Here is a 21,909-nt window from a genome sequence, read left to right on the forward strand (position 1 = left end):
ACACATCTTACAAATACCCTCAGAAACGACTTCCTGACACTTAAATCAATACTCGATTCTAACAAATTCCTCTTCTTCAGAAACGCTTTCCTTGCCATTGCCAGTCTGCATTTTATATCCTCTCTACTTCGACCATTTTCAGTTATTTTGCTCCTCAAATAGCAAAACTCACTTACTACTTTAAGTGTCTCATTTCCTAATCTAATTCCCTCAGCATCACCTGACTTAATTGGACAACACTGCATTATCCTCGTTTTGCTTTTGTTGATGTTCCTCTTTTCAAGACACTGTCCATTCCGTTCAACTGCTCTTCCAAGTCCTTTGCTGTCTCTGGCAGAATTACTATGTCATCGGCGCACCTCCAAGTTTTTATTTCCTCTTCATGGATTTTAATTCCTAATCATAATTTTTCTTTTGTTTCCGTTACTGCTTGCACAATATACAGATTGAATAACATTGGGGAGAGGCTAAACCCTGTCTCACTCCCTTCCCAACCACTGCTTCCCTTTCATGCCCCTCGACTCTAATAACTGCCATCTGGTTTGTCTACAAATTGTAAATAGCCTTTCGCTCCCTGTATTTTACCCGTGCCACCTTCAGGACTTGAAAGAGAGTATTCCAGTCAACATTGTCAAAAGCTTTCTGTAAGTCTACAAATGCTAGAATCGTAGGTTTGCCTTTTCTTAATCTATTTTCTATGATAAGTCGTAGGGTCAGTATGGCCTCACGTGTTCCAACATTTCTACAGAATCCAAACTGACCTTTCCCGAGGTCGGCTTCTACCAGTTTTTCCATTCGTCTGTAAAGAATTCGGATTAGCATTTTGAAGCCGTGGCTTATTATTATTTTCAGGTCTGTCAACACCTGCTTTCTTTGGGGTTGGATTTTTTTTTCTACTACCTGTATCCCGCATAGTGTGCAGGGTCGGCTGAGTCTAGTGGAATTCATGAAACAGTGTGAATGTGTTTCAAATGTCTGCGAGTCGTGTAACTGAGGCAGGACATGGAGATCAGCCCAGTATTCACCTAGCGCTATGTGGAAAACCACCTAAAAACCATACTTTTTGTCATTCATCCGGCGGGCGGATTCGATCCGGAGCCGGCGCGCCTACCCGAGTCCAGGAAGCAGCGTGGTTGCGCTCTCGGCTATGGGATTGGAATTATTATATTTTTCTTGAAGTGTGGGGGTATTATCGAATACTGTATTTAATTTGAATTCCGCGAAGACGAACGTAGTACGCGATTCTATCACAGTAATATACATGTTTCTTGCACCTTTCTTCTTCATTAGGACGGAAAGCAGCAAGAAGTATATAAAAGGCGAGTTTTTTGTGTATAATCAGGGTGTCTACGTCCCGGGACAACCGGGAGATCCGGGAAAAACCCGGGAATTTTTCCATCCGGGAGAAAACCGGGAAAAAACCCGGGAATCTTTTTGACTCCCGGGAATTTTTCATTGTTTTAGTTTTCATTTAAATTTTTGTGATTTTGACTGGTAAGAACCAATACTCTAACAAAAAAATTTACTGTATCCCGCCTCTGCAGTATAATAGTGCAGCAACAAAACATGAACGAGAGAAAAAAACGAAAATATAACTTAAGTCGCTAAGAAAATGCGCCATATACAACAAGACACAGTGCTCATACAAGCGCCTGCCAACAGCAAAGTTTGTCAAAGGCTTTAGGAAGACTGTGCAGTGCTTCTTAACAACAAATTGCCTCTAATGAGCGTGACGTGACAGTTTTTTACATTAGATTCGTTTTAATGCAAGATCTTTTAATGTTTCACACATACAAACATGTGGGCTTCCTGCGTCATCGTAGCTGCGCAAGTGCAGTGACGCCTGTTACCTGGCGCTCTCTGGCAACTCCTGAAACGTACGTTTCTAATAGGTCACGGAAAAAAATTGCGAGTATTGCTTTGAAAAGCGTTACTTTCAAAGTAAATTTCCTTTTATGTAAGATAAACTATGTGAGAGAGTGTACGACGAATTTCTTAAATCGTTTGACTCTCATTTAAAAATCATTTGCGGACAACCATATGAAGAATTTCGAGCCCAGAAGATCAGACATTTACGTCGTTATTAAAAAATTTTGCTGACACATTTATGTGATGCATGACGCGCAAAAAAGATGAACAATATATGTGGAAGCTTAGCTTCTCTTGCAGCTTATTAACCTTAGAGACCAATATTATATGTGATAGCTTTGCTTTTCTTGTAGCAACAATTGTACATTAATTTAAGCCATTAATTTTTGTTATTTGTGTGTTCGCGCTACTTAAGAGTGATCTATCAAAGATCTTTCCAAAACGTGTTATTCCCCCTGAGTTTCATTTTCTAAAGTGCCGGGAAATTCTACGCCGGTGTATAAAACCATAAACCGTAAAAGGATGGATAAGTGCCGAGAAAAAGTATACTTTCACTTAACACGCGAAAAGTGTTTTTTCATCCGGGAGAAAGTGTATTTTCAACCAGGAAATCCGGGAAAAATCCGGGAATTATTTTTCCTTGTCCATGTAGACACCCTGATAATCCACATACCGATGTAAACATGAGTGGACAAAAAGCTGAAAATAGGACAACCTGATGCTCTATTCAGGACACTTCTAAAATATTTCTGAAAACTTTAACAAAACAACACAGTTCGCATAAGCTACGTGTAGTTTTTAGCATTCCTTGGCAAACAAAATGGTGGATGCGCCAGCCTGTGTTTTTGGGAGATCTAGACCATACTGGTCACAGATTGGCTGCCGCTCCACGTGAAACGAAATAGAATGAAATTGTAGCGTACGCGGAAGAATACGTGGCGTGATACTTTACAGCAGGTTTATTCTTATGATGAACGGAGTAGAGCGGTGCAGGTTCGAATCCTGCCTCGGGCATGGCTGTGTGTGACGTGTTATGTGTCGACAGAAGTGCCGACACAGTGTTATTTAGAAGGGCCGAATAGGCACGCTATAAGCTCACCCAGAATATCGTGAAGTCTGAAACAGGATAATTAGTGAATGCGATAAAGAAAAGAACGTAGCTACTAGAACACTTAACTTTTATGCATCCTTTGGTATACAGCAATCTTGATGATACAAGTGAGACTCATTAAGATACATGCAATGTTACAAATGGCGCCTTGCTAGTTCGTAGCCATTAACTTAGCTGAAGGCTATTCTAACTGTCTCTCGGCAAATGAGAGGAAGGCTTCGTACGTCTAGTCGCTAGCAATGTCGTCCGTACAACTGGGGCGAGTGCTAGTCCGTCTTTCTAGACCTGCCATGTGGTGGCGCTAGGTCTGCAAATACTGACAGTGGCGACACGCGGGTCCGACACGTACTAATGGACCGCGGCCGATTTAAGCTACCACCTAGCAAGTGTGGTGTCTGGCGGTGACACCACATAACGTCCTTAGGTTAGTTAGGTTTAAGTAGTTCTAAGTTCTAGGGGACTGATGACCTCAGATGTTAAGTCCCATAGTGCTCAGAGCCATTTGAACGGAGTAGAGCACTGTGGACAACAACGCTGAACATGAAGCGACAGTTGCTGCCTGTGGCCGCCGCTTATCACAATACGGAAGTCCGTCTCATTGGCGGCGGCGCGGAGGCAGCTGATTGGGCCGCGCTTGTCGTAACGGCGAACTTGAAAGCGCCGCCCATGTGCACCAGCTCCGGTTGCGTCCATTCGGAGTCATCAAAAATGGTTCAAATGGCTCTGAGCGCTATGGGACTCAACATCTCAAGTCGTCAGTCCCCTAGAACTACTTAAACCTAACTAACCTAAGGACATCACTCACATCCATGCCCGAGGCAGGATTCGAACCTGTGGCCGTAGCAGCAGCGCGGTTCCGGACTGAAGCGCCTAGAACCGCTTGCGTGAAAAATACCGCCGATATTTTTGGGTAGAATATCGATATACCTATATATTGATATTATACAGGGTGTTACAAAAAGGTACGGCCGAACTTTCAGGAAACATTCCACACACACAAAGAAAGAAAATATGTTATGTGGACATGTGTCCGGAAACGCTTACTTCCCATGTTAGAGCTCATTTTTATTGCTTCTCTTCGAATCACATTAATCATGGAATGGAAACACAGAGCAACAGAACGTACCAGCGTGACTTCAAACACTTTGTTACAGGAAATGTTCAAAATGTCCTCCGTTAGCGAGGATACGTGCATCCACCCTCCGTCGCATGGAATCCGTGATGCGCTGATGCAGCCCTGGAGAATGGCGTATTGTATCACAGCCGTCCACAATACGAGCACGAAGAGTCTCTACATTTGGTACCGGGGTTGCGTAGAGAAGAGCTTTCAAATGCCGCCATAAATGAAAGTCAAGAGGGTTGAGGTCAGGAGAGCGTGGAGGCCATGGAATTGGTCCGCCTCTACCAATCCATCGGTCACCGAATCTTTTGTTGAGAAGCGTACGAACACTTCGACTGAAATGTGTAAAGGCACATGTTCTAGCAGCACAGGTAGAGTATCCCGTATGAAATCGTGATAACGTGCTCCACTGAGCGTAGGTGGAGGAACATGGGGCCCAATCGAGACATCACCAACAATGCCTGCCCAAACGTTCACAGAAAATCTGTGTTGGTGACGTGAATGCACAATTGCGTGCGGATTCTCGTCAGCCCACACATGTTGATTGTGAAAATTTACAATTTGATCACGTTGGAATGAAGCCTCATCCGTAAAGAGACCATTTGCACTGAAATGAGTATTGACACGTTGTCGGATGAACCATTCGCAGAAGTGTACCCGTGGAGGCCAATCAGCTGCTGATAGTGCCTGCACACGCTGTACATGGTGCGGAAACAACTGGTTCTCGTGCAGCACTCTCCATACAGTGACGTGGTCAACGTTACCTTGTACAGAAGCAACTTCTCTGACGCTGACATTAGGGTTATCGTCAACTGCACGAAGAATTGCCTCGTCCGTTGCAGGTGTCCTCGTCGTTCTAGGTCTTCCCCAGTCGCGAGTCATAGGCTGGAATGTTCCGTGCTCCCTAAGACGCCGATCGATCGCTTCGAACGTCTTCCTGTCGGGACACCTTCGTTCTGGAAATCTGTCTCGATTCAAACGTACCGCGCCACGGCTATTGCCCCGTGCTAATCCATATATCAAATGGGCATCTGCCTACTCCGCATTTGTAAACATTGCACTGACTGCAAAAGCACGTTCGTGATGAACACTAACCTGTTGATGCTACGTACTGATGTGCTCGATGCTAGTACTGTAGAGCAATGAGTCGCATGTCAACACAAGCACCGAACTCGACATTACCTTTCTTCAATTGGGCCAACTGGCGGTGAATCGAGGAAGTACAGTACATACTGACGAAACTAAAATGAGCTCTAACATGGAAATTAAGCGTTTCCGGACACATGTCCACATAACATCTTTTCTTTATTTGTGTGTGATGAATGTTTCCTGAAAGTTTGGCCGTACCTTTTTGTAACACCCTGTATAACAGCCGTACTTCAGACCCGACTGTCAGATATAACTACCTGCTCTGATTTGGGATCTTGAGGAGGAATGGCCTGCCATTCCTCGACACATATTCAGTCACCTCACTGAGAGTGTGCCTGCAGATGTGAAACCATCTTAATAGCGGAGGGTGGTACCACACCCGATATTTGTGTTCGCTAATAGATGCTCCGCATCTTTATCATTAGGCTGTCTACATCTTGTGAAGTGACCAAAATCAGAAGGTCATAGAAATTAAGAGGTCAAACAGGACCTTATCAACACCTGTTCCTCCGGCGAGACACTAGCACTTGAAGAAAAGAGTGGGGAATTTTTTTTTTGTTTATTTATAGACGCAATCAAAGTCTTATGACATATTCTAGCGCAAAGATGGTGAACAAAATCTAAAAAGTTTTTATAGCTATATAATACAGCTGTTTCATATTTTATAGCTAGTTTGACAACGCATGAACCTGTTTTCAGTGTATGCCGCCTTTGGGATGAAGCATATGTATTTCACATATTTTCATATAGATTACTAATAAGCTTGTTTAAACATTGCACTTATTTTTATATTTTAATATAAATTTTCTCTTGTATTGTTTTAGAATCTGAAGATGGTGATTGTATGGCCGAAACCGAGTAAAAAAAAAAAAAGACTGTCATAAGAATGTGATTGCGTGTATAAATCTCAGGTGTACGGGTATGAAATGAGCGTTAAGATACAAATGCGTCGATAGGGAACATTTGTTGTGAACGAGCCTTAATTTTTTTTCTTTGGTTGGTATGACATCTGTCAAAGGTATTTAGTATACATCAAGTCATGGAACAAACAACATTATATGTTTTCATCGTGTTAACAATGTCGGATTTTGTACCAGAAAGTGATGATTTGCGGAAAGCATTAATTTTTAGTTTTCATTTGGAAAAAGTGCTGCAGAGTCGCATCGAATGCTTGTCGAGGCATATGGTGATCATGCTCTATCCGAAGCAACATGCAAAAGATGGTTTCAACGGTTCAGAAATAATGATTTTGATGTAAGAAATGAAGAACGTGGAAGACCACCAAAAAAGTTAGAAGACGCCGAATTGCAAGCAATATTGGATGAAGATGATACTTTGAGTCAGAAGCAAATGGCAGCAATGCTAAATGTTGCACAAGAAACAATTTCTGTCCGTTGGGAAGCTATGGGAAAGATCCAAAAGTGTGGAAAATGGGTGCCACATGAATTGAATGAAAGACACATGGAAAACCGAAAAAACATTTGTCAAGTTTTGCTTCAAAGACATGAAAGAAAATAAATTTTGCATCGAATTGTTACTGGCCATGAAAAATGGATTTATTTTAAGAATCCTAAACGAGAAAAATCGTGGGTTAATTCGGGACAACCATCACCATCGACTGCAAAATCCGATCGATTCGGCAAGAAAACGATGCTCTCTGTTTGGTGGGAGCAGAAAGGTGTGGTGTATCACGAGCTTCTAAAACCCGGTGAAACTGTGAATACTAGTCGCTACAGACAACAAATGATCAATTTGATCTATGCAATGATCGAAAAAAGGCCAGAATGGGCCAGAAGACGTGGCAAAGTAATTTTTTTACACGACAATGCACCTGCACACGAAGCAAAACTGGTTCAGGACACAATCAAAACACTTGGCTGGGAGCTGCGACCCCACCCACCGTATTCACCAGACTTGTCCCCTTCCGACTGCCATTTGTTTTCATCAATGGGACACGCATTGGCTGAGAAACACTTTTATTCCTACGAAGAATTCGAAAATTGGGTGTCTGATTGGTTTGCTTCAAAAGACGAACATATCTATTGTGTCCACAAATGGCCAGAAAGGTGGTCAAAATGTATAGAAAGCAATGGTCAGTACTTTGAATAAAATGTTTTTACTTTTCAACTCAAAATTAGTGTTTCATTTTCACAACAAAGGTTGGTTGGTTAGTTTGGGGAAGGAGACCAGACAGCGTGGTCATCGGTCTCATCAGATTAGGGAAGGACTGGGAAGGAAGTCGGCCGTGCCCTTTCAGAAGAACCATCCCGGCATTTGCCTGGAGTGATTTAGGGAAATCACGGAAAACCTAAATCAGGATGGCCGGACGCGGGATTGAACCGTCGTCCTCCCGAATGCGAGTCCAGTGTCTAACCACTGCGCCACCCCGCTCGGTTTTCACAAAAAAAAAAAAAAAAAAAAAAAAAAAGTTCATTTCATACCGGTACGCATAGTAAACAAAAACATTTTTTCAAAATAATCACTTACTCTATTGACAAAATGTCGTTTTTTTCGAAGAGTGGGGAAGTGATAGAGTGGTACTAAATTACTCTCTGTGACACAGCATAAAGTGCTTCTGCGGAGTTACGTCGTGATTATGATGATGATGGTGGTGGTCGTGATGGTGATGGTGATGGTGGTGGTGGTGCTGTTGGTGATAGTGTTAGCGTCAGTGTCAGTGGTGGTGACACGTGACCTTGAGGCAGACTTTGTTCGCTGGCCCGGCGTACCCTGCAGTGGGGTCTCCAGATGTGTCCCGGAATAGCGCAGGGAGCGGCAGGAATAACCGGGGAGCCGCTCCTGTGGCAGCGCTGGGAAGCGTGGGAGGCCCGACTATTCCCGGACACGCACTGAAACACACGCACACGTGCGTGTTCCACAGCCGGCGGCGTGCAGCGGGCGTCCCAAAGACGGTCCTGCAAGTCACTACTACTCCCAGCCAGCCTCCGATTACGCTATGGTGACACGTCAGTTTTTAAAGAGGGAAACACAAATCGGCGTCAGTTAAATAAGGGTCGGAACTTCAGTAGTGGCATGACAGCCATGGAGACGGAACGCAGCGCACTCGAATAACGGTGCTCATAGCGCAACTTAGGTTTCGTTTACACTGACCGTACTTTACGGCAATGTGCGGCCACATTAGTGTTGCCGTCAACATTGCTGCAACGTTGCTACATAACATAGCAATGTTCTTGTGCGACCAACCAATATTCCTGATAAAACAGCTGTTACAAGTACACTACTGGCCATTAAAATTGCTATACCAACAAGAAATACGTATGATTAACGGGTGTTCATTGGGCAAATATATTATACTAGAACTTACATGTGCTAACATTTTCACGCATTTCGGGTGCATAGATCCTGAGAAATCAGTACCCAGAACAACCACCTCTCGCCGTAATAACGGCCTTGATACGCTTGGGCATTGAGTCAGAGCTCGAATGGCGTGTACAAGTACAGCTGCCCATGCAGCTTCAACACGATACCACAGTTCATCGACAGTAGTGACTGGCGTATTGTGACGAGCCAGTTTTCTCGGCCACCATTAACCAGACGTCTTCAATTGGTAAGAGATCTGGAGAATGTGCTGGCCAGGACAGCAGTCGAACATTTTCTGTATCCAGAAAGGCCCGTACAGGACCTGCAACATGCGGTCGTGCATTATCCTGCTGAAATCTAGGGTTTCGCAGGGATCAAATGAAGGGTAGAGCCACGCGTCGTAACACATCTGTAATGTAACGTCCACTGTTCAAAGTGCCGTCAATGGGAACAAGGGGTGAACGAGACGTGTAACCAATGGCACCCCATACCATCACGCCGGGTGATACGCCAGTATGGCGATGACGAATACACGCTTCCAATGTGCGTTCACCGCGATGTCGCCAAACACGGATGCGACCATCGTGACGCTGTAAACAGAACCTGGATTCATCCGAAAAATTGCCGTTTTGCCATTCGTACACCCAGGTTCGTCGTCCAGTATACCATCGCAGGCGCTCCTGTCTGTGATGCAGCGTCAAGGGTAACCGCAGCCACGGTCTCCGAGCTGATAGTCCGTGCTGCTGCAAACGTCGTCGAACTGTTCGTGCAGATGGTTCTTGTCTTGCAAACGTCGCCATCTGTTGACTCGGGGATCAAGACATGGCTTCACGATCCGTTACAGCCGTGCGGATAAGATGCCTGTCATCTCGACTGCTAGTGATACGAGGCCGTTGGGATCCAGCACGGCGTTCCGTATTATCCTCCTGAACCCACCGATTCCATATTCTGCAACAGTCATTGGATCTCGAGTAACGCGAGCAGCAATGTCGCGATACGATAAACCGCAATCGCGGTAGGCCACAATCCGACCTTTATCAAAGTGGGAAACGTGATGGTACGCATTTCTCCTCCTAACACGAGGCATCACAGCAACGTTTCACGAGGCAACGCCGGTCAACTGCTGTTTGTGTATGAGATATCGGTTGGAAACTTTCCTCATGTCAGCACGTTGTAGGTGTCGACACCGGCGCCAACCTTGTGTGAATGCTCTGAAAAGCTAATCATTTGCATATCACAGCATCTTCTTCCTGTCGGTTAAATTTTACGTCTGTAGCACGTCATCTTGTGTAGCAATTTTAATGTCCAGTAGTGTACTATCGAGACGACACGAAGCTCGTACAGTTCGCCCTTACTGGTGCTGCCAAAGCGGAGTATTTCTGTCCGTTTTGTGTTACACTCCCGTCAAATAAATACTGTAATAATGCCGTAAACGGACAGGTCAGAAAAACTGGACGAGCTTCTCCGACGCTTCCATGGTGTTAAAATATTATCATCGATCGATCTCCGATTGAGCTTTTTGCAGATAGCCCTCGATCAGTCCTGCAGGCACTATACTGCGTTCTTGTGTTATGTTACCAGTTCCGCCGCCTTCCGTTCGGGTTAAACGTATGTTCTGCTGCGTTCATCAGAGGATTGATCAGGTATATTACCCGATGATTTAAAAACACGAGTTACAATATATGTCGATGACATTTTAATCGTCGTAAAGTCCTGGGAGGTACATAACTGGGTCCTTAACAGACTTTTTTTTACGTCTTTGCAGAGGCTGGGGGAACCGTCAACCTACAAAAATCACAATTCGGACGCAAACACATCAGATTTATGTGGGCATTTTATCTCTGCCGACGGGATCCGCCGCGACCCAGATAAAATCGCGGCTATAGCCGAATGTGCAACTCCCACTACAAAAAGACAATTGAGGGCATTTATAGGTCTTTGTAATTTTTACAAAAGATTTAGCATCGTGGGGCTATCATCCACGCGACGTCTGTGTTCACTGACTAGTAAAAATACCGTCTGGATGTGGCACCAAAACGCAGATAAAGATATTAATACCTTAAAGAGAGCATTAGTCAGCGAACCCCTACTTTCACATACTGACTTGAATCATCTTCCAAAACCTTCACGTAACGTTCGGTAGTCACCGTGCCATAGAGGAATATCGCACCGATTATTCCGTGACTGGACACTGCACACCACACAGTCACCCGTTGAGGTTGAAGAGAGTTCTCGATCGCGAAATACGGATTCTCAGTCCCCCAAATGCGCCAGTTTTCCTTATTGACGAACCCATCCAAATGAAAGTGCGCTTCGTCGCCAAACCAAACCATGCATGAGCATACTACACTCCTGGAAATTGAAAAAAAAAAAAACACATTGACACCGGTGTGTCAGACCCACCATACTTGCTCCGGACACTGCGAGAGGGTTGTACAAGCAATGATCACACGCACGGCGCAGCGGACACACCAGGAACCGCCGTGTTGGCCGTCGAATGGCGCTAGCTGCGCAGCATTTGTGCACCGCCGCCGTCAGTGTCAGCCAGTTTGCCGTGGCATACGGAGCTCCATCGCAGTCTTTAACACTGGTAGCATGCCGCGACAGCGTGGACGTGAACCGTATGTGCAGTTGACGGACTTTGAGCGAGGGCGTATAGTCGGCATGCGGGAGGCCGGGTGGACGTACCGCCGAATTGCTCAACACGTGGGGCGTGAGGTCTCCACAGTACATCGATGTTGTCGCCAGTGGTCGGCGGAAGGTGCACGTGCCCGTCGACCTGGGACCGGACCGCAGCGACGCACGGATGCACGCCGAGACCGTAGGATCCTACGCAGTGCCGTAGGGGACCGCACCGCCACTTCCCAGCAAATTAGGGACACTGTTGCTCCTGGGGTATCGGCGAGGACCATTCGCAACCGTCTCCATGAAGCTGGGCTACGGTCCCGCACACCGTTACGCCGTCTTCCGCTCACGCCCCAACATCGTGCAGCCCGCCTCCAGTGGTGTCGCGACAGGCGTGAATGGAGGGACGAATGGAGACGTGTCGTCTTCAGCGATGAGAGTCGCTTCTGCCTTGGTGCCAATGATGGTCGTATGCGTGTTTGGCGCCGTGCAGGTGAGCGCCACAATCAGGACTGCATACGACCGAGGCACACAGGGCCAACACCCGGCATCATGGTGTGGGGAGCAATCTCCTACACTGGCCGTACACCACTGGTGATCGTCGAGGGGACACTGAATAGTGCACGGTACATCCAAACCGTCATCGAACCCATCGTTCTACCATTCCTAGACCGGCAAGGGAACTTGCTGTTCCAACAGGACAATGCACGTCCGCATGTATCCCGTGCCACCCAACGTGCTCTAGAAGGTGTAAGTCAACTACCCTGGCCAGCAAGATCTCCGGATCTGTCCCCCATTGAGCATGTTTGGGACTGGATGAAGCGTCGTCTCACGCGGTCTGCACGTCCAGCACGAACGCTGGTCCAACTGAGGCGCCAGGTGGAAATGGCATGGCAAGCCGTTCCACAGGACTACATCCAGCATCTCTACGATCGTCTCCATGGGAGAATAGCAGCCTGCATTGCTGCGAAAGGTGGATATACACTGTACTAGTGCCGACATTGTGCATGCTCTGTTGCCTGTGTCTATGTGCCTGTGGTTCTGTCAGTGTGATCATGTGATGTATCTGACCCCAGGAATGTGTCAATAAAGTTTCCCCTTCCTGGGACAATGAATTCACGGTGTTCTTATTTCAATTTCCAGGAGTGTAATTCCCATCATGCTCCGCGGCCAAACGTACAGTTTGAACGTCCTAATCTAGACCGTTTAAAAGTTATTACGGTTTGATTTCATATAGTTCAATAATTAAAATTACCAAATATGCAGTAACCAGTCGGAAAATCAAGTTTTATTTATTCACTTTTGCAAATCGATTTCAACTGATTAAAAGCCATCATCGGTGCTACAAATACAAGAATAAAAATAATTAATAACAGTGACCAAATGAATAAATTTACATAAAGAAACGTAAACCAGTGAAATGTATATAGACGCATTAAACCATTTAAAATGAACATACAATCCTACCTTCTGACTAATATGACCCCTGAGTAGTAATACTGTCTAAAGCAAAGGTCAAACATAAGTGATACATCGATAATTGACTATGACAACGAGAAACTATAAGGGGCCGCTGAAAAGCAAACCCGCCCTCTATGCGAAAAGAGACAGCTAAAATAAAAATGAGGAGAAGAAATGACATACAAAGTGAGGTAAAATATAATACTAAAGTATTTACATGAAATGGATTGTCATTTACGGTTTGGCATTATGATTAACTTTTGAGAAAGATTTTGTCAACTGCATAGTACAATTACATACGCCAAAAGGCGATTGTACAAATTAATAAAAAGGAATAAACATAGATGAAAAGCACACCATCGAAAAAATTTTAAAAATAATTTTTAAAAATATTTTTAATTATTTATCGTATTTTTATCCAAGAGCAAAAGTTAATCATAACGCCAAACCGTAAAACGGTGTTGGCATCCATCTAGCGTACAGTTAGTGACATATCCATTTCATGTAAATATTCTAGTATTATATCATTATATTTTACCTCACTTTGTATCTCATTTGTTCTTCTCATTTTTATTTTAGCTGTATCTTTTCGCATAGAGGGTGGGTTTGCTTTGCAGCGCCCCCTTATGGTTTCTCGTTGTCGTAGTGAATTCTCGATGTATCACTTTATTTTTGATCTCTGCTTAAGACAGGGCAGATATTAGTTGGAAGTAAGTTTTTATGTTCATTTTAGATGGTTTAATGCGTCTATATACATTTATCTGGTTTACGTGGCTTTATGTACATTTATTCATTTGGTCACTGTTATTAATTATTTTTATTCTTGTATTTGTATGTAGCACCGATGATGGCTGTTAATCAGTTGAAATCGATTTGCAAAAGTGAATAAAAAACATGATTTTGCGACTGTTGTTGTTGTTGTTGTTGTGGTCTTCAGTCCTGAGACTGGTTTGATGCAGCTCTCCATGCTACTCTATCCTGTGCAAGCTTCTTCATCTCCCAGTACCTGCTGCAACCTACATCCTTCTGAATCTGCTTAGTGGATTCATCTCTAGGTCTCCCTCTACGATTTTTACCCTCCACACTGCCCTCCAATACTAAATTGGTGATCCCTCGATGTCTCAGAACATATCCTACCAACCGATCCCTTCTTCTGGTCAAGTTATGGTACAAGCTTCTCTTGTCCCCAATTCTATTCAATACCTCCTCATTAGTTATGTGATCCACCCATCTAATCGTCAGCATTCTTCTGTAGCACCACATTTCGAAAGCTTCTATTCTCTTCTTGTCTAAACTATTTATCGTCCACGTTTCACTTCCATACATGGCTACACTCCATACAAATACTTTCAGAAACAACTCCTGATATTTAAATCTGTACTTGATGTTAACAAATTTCTCTTCTTCAGAAACGCTTTCTTTGCCATTGCCAGTCTACATTTTATATCCTCTCTACTTCGACCATCATCAGTTAGTTTGCTCCCCAAATAGCAAAACTCCTTTACTACTTTAAGTGTCTCATTTCCTAATCTAATTCCCTCAGCATCATCCGACTTAATTCGACTATATTCCACTATCCTCGTTTTGCTTTTGCTGATGTTCATCTTATACCCTCCTTTCAAGACACTGTCCATTCCGTTCAACTGCTCTTCCAAGTTCTTTGCTGTCTCTGACAGAATTACAATGTCGTCGGCGAACCTCAAAGCTTTTATTTCTTCTCCATGGATTTTAATACCTACTCCGAATTTTTCTTTTGTTTCCTTTATTGCTTGCTCAATATACAGATCGAATAACATCGGGGAAAGGCTACAACCCTGTCTCACTCCCTTCCCAACCACTGCTTCCCTTCCATACCCCCGACTCTTATAACTGCCATCTGGTTTCTATACAAATTGTAAATAGCCTTTCGCTCCCTGTATTTTACCCCTCCCACCTTCAGAATTTGAAAGAGAGTATTCCAATCAACATTGACAAAAGCTTTCTCTAAGTCTACAAGTGCTAGAAACGTAGGTTTTCCTTTCCTTAATCTTTCTTCTAAGATAAGTCGTAGGGTCAGTATTGCCTCGCGTGTTCCAACATTTGTGCGGAATTCAAACTGATCTTCCCCGAGGTCGGCTTCTATCAGTTTTTCCATTCGTCTGCAAAGAATTCGCGTTAATATTTTGCAGCTATGTCTTATTAAACCGATAGTTCGGTAATTTTCAGGTTACTGCATATTTGCTAATTTTGAGGTTGACGGTCGCATGCGCGACTTGGGAACCAGATGGATCCCACCATTCATAAGTTCAATAATTGTCATCCCGTATTTAAAGTTATGTGCTGTCGTCATTTCCTTTCCTCTGCTCTTATTCGACATAACCGATTGGTTTGTCTTTTACAGGTGCAGACCATCGCCAAGTACCTTCGGAGCAAGGACAGCAACAAGGTAAGACAATGCGCCCTTTGCCGACCTACGTTGTACCCATCGGCGGTCTCATGTTCTCCTTTAGAGTACAGCAGTTGAACAAGACGAGCATGTTGTAATTCAATGCCTGCTCCAGTCTCAGCTATCTGCCACAGTTGTATTTGCTGTGGCTTCACTGTCCCGTAACATTCTTCGAAAGACTTCCATTTTCGCCATGGACTGTACGTCTGTTAGGAATCCCCTATTGCACTTTCAGACTTTTGTTCATTATCAGGTGGGTCACACCTGCGGACAATACGTACACAAGGTTAAATATACCACTAACACAATACATACGTTTTTCTCTATCTCCATCCTAATTCCCCCTATCAACTTCTGTTTTTTGTCCTACGTAATCCGTGAAAATTCCAGTAGTATGCAAATGGAGAAGCCAGATTGATACATATTTTACAGATAGAATGCGTACTTCCACAGCTCTTTTCATGTCTACATGAAATCCTTTCTGAGAGCTACTGCGTTTCCATTTGAATGACAGAAATGTGTGAAGTGTAACGATTTGCAAATATTTTCTGTCTGTTGCACTCCACAGCTGTGATAAATTTCACAAGTGACTTTCTTTAGTAAGCGACTGGTTTCGAACAAAGACATTTTTCAAACTCGGCTTGGGTTAACAGAAATAGTTACATCGAAATACAGTGAAGTCAAGAAAAGAGCACAATTTACGTTTCGGAGCCTTAATTCTTGCATCCTTTCGACTTGTCAATACCATTGTAATTGCTTATTCTGAGTAGTAATAACATGAGGGGACCCGTGCGAAACTTCCGCTATTCCGCTATTCCAAAGTTTTAAATAATGACAGTATTTGGAATAAGTGTTGTCGTTGGTATAAAATAAAAACAGTATTTGGAATATGTGTTGTCGTTGGGATAACGGTGGTTGAGGGAATGGAGAGAAAACGTCTTTGAAAATGAACCGAACGACGTGAAATAATATCAGAGAAGATATACGACGTGCGACAGTAAAGTAATGAGACCGATCTGAAAAAAAATGTTGCTTACCTTTTTAGTCAAGTTTAGTGTTGTCTCCTTCAAAGAAGTTCCATTCTGATTGCACACACTTTTTCCAGCGCTTCTGCCATTGATGGTGACATTTCTGGAACTCATCTTCTGTAATATCCTCCAAGACACTCAGAAATGGCTCTGAGCACTATGAGACGTAACATCTGAGGTCACCAGTCCCCTAAACTTAGATCTACTTAAACCTAACTAACCTAAGGACATCACACACATCCAAGCCCGAGGCAGGATTCGAACCTGCGACCGTAGCGGTCGCGCGGTTCCCAAGACCCTCGTCACAGCTTTTTGGACATCTTGTGTTGTTTGAAAACGGTGTCCCTTGACGACCGTTTTGACTCTTGGAAATAGAAAAAAGTCGCACGAAGCAATATCTGGTGAATAAGATGTCTGTGGTAGTACTGACATTTGTTTTGAGGTTAAAAATTGCTGTACTGACAGAGCAGTATGGGATGGCGCATTATCCTGACGCAGAATCCAATTACCAGCAGTGTTGGCAAGGACACGAAGAACTCTTTCTAAAATTTCTTTGTGGTAATATTGGTTAACTGTTTGTCTAGGAGGCACCCACTCTTTGTGAACAATTCCCTTTGAATCGAAAAAGCACACAAGCATGCATTTCACTTTTGACTTTGACGTGCGAGATTTTTTTGGTCTGTGTGATCCCTTTGAGCACCATTGCGAACTTTGGCCTTTTCTCTCTGGCTTGTACTGAATAAATCAACTTTCATCACCGGTGATAACACGGATCAACAATTCTGGATTGATTTCCGCTTGCTGTAACAGATAGGCTCCATTATTTTTCCGTGTTTCTCGCTGTTGTGGTGTGAGATTTTTGGGGACCATTTTAGCACAAATCTTTCTCATATCAAGATGTTCAGTTATTACTAGACGAACTGTTTCTCGATTGATGTTCAGTTCTTCTGCAATAATTTTCACGGATAATCTTCGATCAGATCGTACGAGTTCACGCACCATGGCCAAGTTGACATCTGTCCGTGAAATTGATGGTCGCCCACTGCGGTCTTCAACATTCGTTCTGCCTTCGCTAAACATTCTATGACAACAAAAAACTTGAGTTCTTGACATAACCTCCTCTGCAAAAGCCTTCTGAAGCTTAACGTAAGTTGTCGTCGCGTTTTCACCCAATTTAACGCAAAAAGAAAGGGATACCTTTGCGCAATATTATGCGGTTCCATTTCCTTGACGAGAGACACAAGAGTTAACTTATTACAGCACAACCCACGACTGAGCAGCTGCATCAATTAGCCGCTTGGACTAGAAGCAGCTTATAGACCGAGGTCAAAGATATTGTGCCTATAGAAGCCTGCAGGGTTGCTACATCTTGCAAAGAAAATCAGTCTCATCACTTTATTGTCGCACCTCGTATATAATGACAGATCGTCCCTTGCTGCTCAAAATCAGTAAACTAAAAAAAAAAAAAAGGAATTATCTTCTTGGACGTCTTCATTGTTCAAAAACGTGCTGTAACGATAATATGTGGTGATCACTCACGACCACCTTGTAGACGTAATTATGTTTAAGGAGTTTGGCATTTTGGCTACTGATTCGTAGTATATTTCCTACAATAGCAGAAGGAAAGATGCCTCCCATTACTCTACATTAAGGTTGTCTTGAGCTCAAGAAAGGGTATGAACAATTTTTGTCGCAGCATTCTTCATATGCGACAACAATTTCTGATAACTTATCAGTGATATAAAATGTCTGGCAGGTAGAAAAAGGAAAAATCGAAAACAAACTGAGAAAGTTTCTCTTTGGCAGCTCCTTCTGTTTCATAGAACAATTTCTGTTTTTGGAAGCTCTAAAAGCTAGAAACTACTGATTCACATCTATATAACTTACAAGAACTTAGAAATGTTCAGCATGAACCGTATGTATAAATTAATTTGGAGCAAGCGAGTCGTTCCACATCATTATGAGTTACCGTGCGAAATGATCCATGGAACATGAAACTATCTAACATTAACTCATTTGTAATGTAATCAGACGTTTGAATACATTTTCCACATGGGAGGTCGATTCTTTAACTAATTGGGCTGGGGTGGGGGGAAGTTGTGAGGTTTCTGATAATTACCTAGTGCCTGTTATTCCACAGCCGCGGTAGTCATAAGAGAACGCACCGATGGGGCTTTTTCTCCAGGGGAACCGCAAAATATTACGTTAACGACGGCCATCCATCACCTAGAGGCGCCAGTCAAAGTTCATTCAGGCCAGAAATTCCTAGAATCCGTTCTTCGAAAATGCTTAAAAAAAAACACTGCTTCTCCTGTCTCCACCTTCCCACTGTACAAGTGCAGACCACGCCCCCCTCTTTCATTCGGGGGGATTCCCCGGCACCGCCCACCTGCGCTCGTAGCCACAGTGGTGGGCGTGGCTTTTAGGCACCACCAGCCCCGTGACCACGCCCCCTTTTCTCGGCGGTGACCTAGTAACCCAGCAGACACGCCCCCGGCACTGTACTCCATTGGCCGTACCTCCCCTTGCTACAGCACCCGCCGCACCCCACGCCTCTTAGCTCCTCCGCCCCCGCAAATCGCCACCCACCCCTCATCTCCCCCGCCCCCTCCCCCGGGACGTAATCTCTGATGGGGCGGAACGCAAATTACCCTGTTTGCCCGCTCCGGCGTCGGGGCGCGGGACCCGCCGGTGGTAAACAACGCTATTGAAGGCGCGGCCGTTCCGCCGACGTCGATCGAGGCCGTTTCGATTTCTCCTTCCGGATTTCTGCTTTCGGCTTCCTTCTGATGCCATCTCGGGCAACAGTTTCCTTCCGTCTCTCTGCCTCCCAGGACAACTTCCCGCGAAATAGAGCGAAAATACCAACTTCCAGCATGCTGGGATAGCTGTGGGCGGACAACTTCTGTTAATCAGTACAACGAAGAAACCAGTCCAGAGTTACAAAATTCTCAATTTTTTTGTTTTTTTGTCATTCACTCGATGACTAGTTATGGGCCGGGACCTATTTTCAGCCGACCGAGGTGGCCAACCGGTTCTAGGCGCTACAGTCTGGACCTACGCGACCGCTACGGTCGTAGGTTCGAATCCTGCCTCGGGCATGGTTGTGTGTGATGTCCTTAGGTTAGTTAGGTTTAAGTAGTTCTAAGTTCTAGGGGACTGATGATCACAGCTGTTAAGTCCCATAGTGCTCAGAGCCATTTGAACCTATTTTCAAACCATATTAACATAGTAAAAAAATGATATTTCCTAAAATTTAGAAACCGTGTCAAAAATATCTGTTTCCGCTGTTCGCGTGCACGTTTTTGACATGGTTTTTGCAAGTTCGCAAATAACATTTTTGATTCTGTTACGATAATTCTAAAATGGCTCCCGGCCGGAAACTAGTCATCGAATGAATGACAAAAAAACTGAAATTTGTTACTTCCGATTTTATTTTTTTTAAATATTTTTTTAAGTAGAATAATTATGAAAGGTTTAACATTCTCTTCTATCGCATACGTTGGTTGGTTGGTTGGAAAAAAAAATGGTTCAAATGGCTCTGAGCACTATGGGACTTAACATCTGAAGTCATCAGTCACCTAGACTTAGCACTACTTAAACCTAACTAACCTAAGGACATCACACACATCCATGCCCGAGGCAGGATTCCAACCTGCGAACGTAGCGGTCGCGCGGTTCCAGACTGAACCGCCTAGAACCGCTCGGCCACACCGGCCGGCAGGGACTTAACATCTGAGGTCATCAGTCCCCTAGAACTTAGAACTACTTAAACCTAACTAACCTAAGGACATCATACACATCCATGCCCGAGGCAGGATTCCAACCTGCGAACGTAGCGGTCGCGCGGTTCCAGACTGAACCGCCTAGAACCGCTCGGCCACACCGGCCGGCAGGGACTTAACATCTGAGGTCATCAGTCCCGTAGTACTTAGAACTACTTAAACCTGACTAACCTAAGGACATCACACACATCCATGCCCGAGGCAAGATTGAACCTGTGACCGTAGCAGCAGCGCGGTTCCGTACTGAAGCGCCTAGAACCGCTTGGCCACAGCGGCCGGCGTTGGATGGTTGATTTGGGGGAAGGGGACAAAACAGCGAGGTCATCGGCCCCATCGAATTAGGGAAGGAAGTCGGCCGTACCCTTTAGAAGGAACCATCCCGGCATTTGCCCGAAGCTTTGTAGGGAAATCAGGATGGACGGACGCGGGTTTGAACCGTCGTCCTCCCGAATGCGAGTACATTGTGCTAATTTCCCATGCGTCAAGCAGTGATTGTTAAGATTCCGGAAACAGAGATCTTGCGAAACTGTTCGAAAAACTTACGGGGACGCGGTCGCGTGTCGTTTTCGACAGCTGCTGACTTCTTTCTCAGATATGTAGAGGATACTTTTGTTCTTCAGGATATTTTAGTTACGTCGTTGTAACTACAAAATATCCTTTTTTTTTAACCGCACGCGTTTTCTTTATTGGGGTAAAAGCATCATCAGTGGTCTGTCATTAAGTTATTTACATTTTGATTTGTTTCAAAATTGAAAAACAGTTCGATAACAATATGCTGGTTTTTCCTCACTGAGTAAAAACCAACATGTTGCAACCGAACTGTTTTTCAGTCTTTACTAGTAAGTAGAAACGAACATATTGTTAGCGAACTATTTTCCGTTCTTAAAGAAAATCAAAATGTAAGTAATTCAGTTTTACTTACTTACTACGTAAAAACCAACACATTGTTACCGAACTGTTTTTCGATCGTAAAACAAATCGCCGGTCGCTGTGGCCGAGCGGTTCTAGGCGCTTCATTCCGGAACCACGCGGCTGCTACAGTCGCAGGTTCGAATCCTGCCTCGGGTATGGATGTCTGTGATGTCCTTAGGTTACTTAGGTTTAAGTAGTTCTAAGTTCTAGGGGACTGATGACCTCAGATGTTAAGTTCTATAGTGCTTAGAGCCATTTGATCCATTAAAACAAATCAAAATGTAAATAACTTAATTCGAGAGCACTGACGATGCTTTATCTCAATAAGCGAAACGCGGCTGGTGAAAAAAAGACGCATTTTTCGTAGTTGCAACGACAGAACGGAAACACCCTCAAGAACCGGAAAGCAACTACGGACAATGGGGCCACACAAATGAAGATGCTTTTGTTGTTTGGCCTCGTGGCAGTGAGAATTTACCGCCTTTTTACAACACCTGAATCCATTCTACCCGAATATTTGCTTCACGACGGAGGTAGAAAACGGTGGTTACCTTCCCTTCCTTGATATGTCGCTCAGGAAGAAGGTGGTTGGTACGTTGCGAAATACCAGATGCAGGAAGCTTACTGACGCTGAATTGTAACTCCGGTCTGATAATTGTCACCATCTGGCTCAACGTGAAAATGTACTCCGTATCTTGGTTCATCTCATTTCGGACCTTGAGAGTTTTCCAGCTGAGTTCGCCCATCTCGAAGTCACCTTTCCTCAGCATGGATATAGTGTATGATAGATCTGACGTGGGTTGCACTATCGACCAACGGGTACCGGGTCAGGGATGATAATACCCAAGTGCGGCTTATATCACGACGCAGCTAGTATTTCCCATGAGTTCCGTCGTATTTTGCGGCAATGCATACATAAAAAAAAGTTTTGCGTCACCTCGGTTCTGAGAGTTCCACAACCTGTACAGAAAATTGGAATAGAGCAACATAAACATTTTCTCCGCCATTATTATTGCTTATGAAAACCACACATTTCATGTTGTACCACCATACAGCGAGATCTTCAAAAGTGGTGGTCCAGATTGCTGTACACACCGGTAGCC

The 21,909-nt window shown here is 44.2% G+C and overlaps 1 protein-coding gene across 1 annotated transcript in view; it reads left to right on the plus strand.

The window, feature by feature from the left end:
• LOC126108477 (growth factor receptor-bound protein 14-like) overlaps positions 1 to 21,909 on the plus strand; it is a 797,866-nt gene that overhangs the window by 449,720 nt on the left and 326,237 nt on the right. Inside the window, exon 7 of the mRNA XM_049913727.1 lies at positions 15,037 to 15,081. Coding sequence (XP_049769684.1) covers positions 15,037 to 15,081 — 45 coding nt within the window. The remainder of the gene's footprint in view (positions 1 to 15,036; positions 15,082 to 21,909) is intronic.

The sequence above is a fragment of the Schistocerca cancellata genome, chromosome 11 (assembly GCF_023864275.1).
Source record: "Schistocerca cancellata isolate TAMUIC-IGC-003103 chromosome 11, iqSchCanc2.1, whole genome shotgun sequence".
Lineage (NCBI taxonomy): Eukaryota > Metazoa > Arthropoda > Insecta > Orthoptera > Acrididae > Schistocerca > Schistocerca cancellata.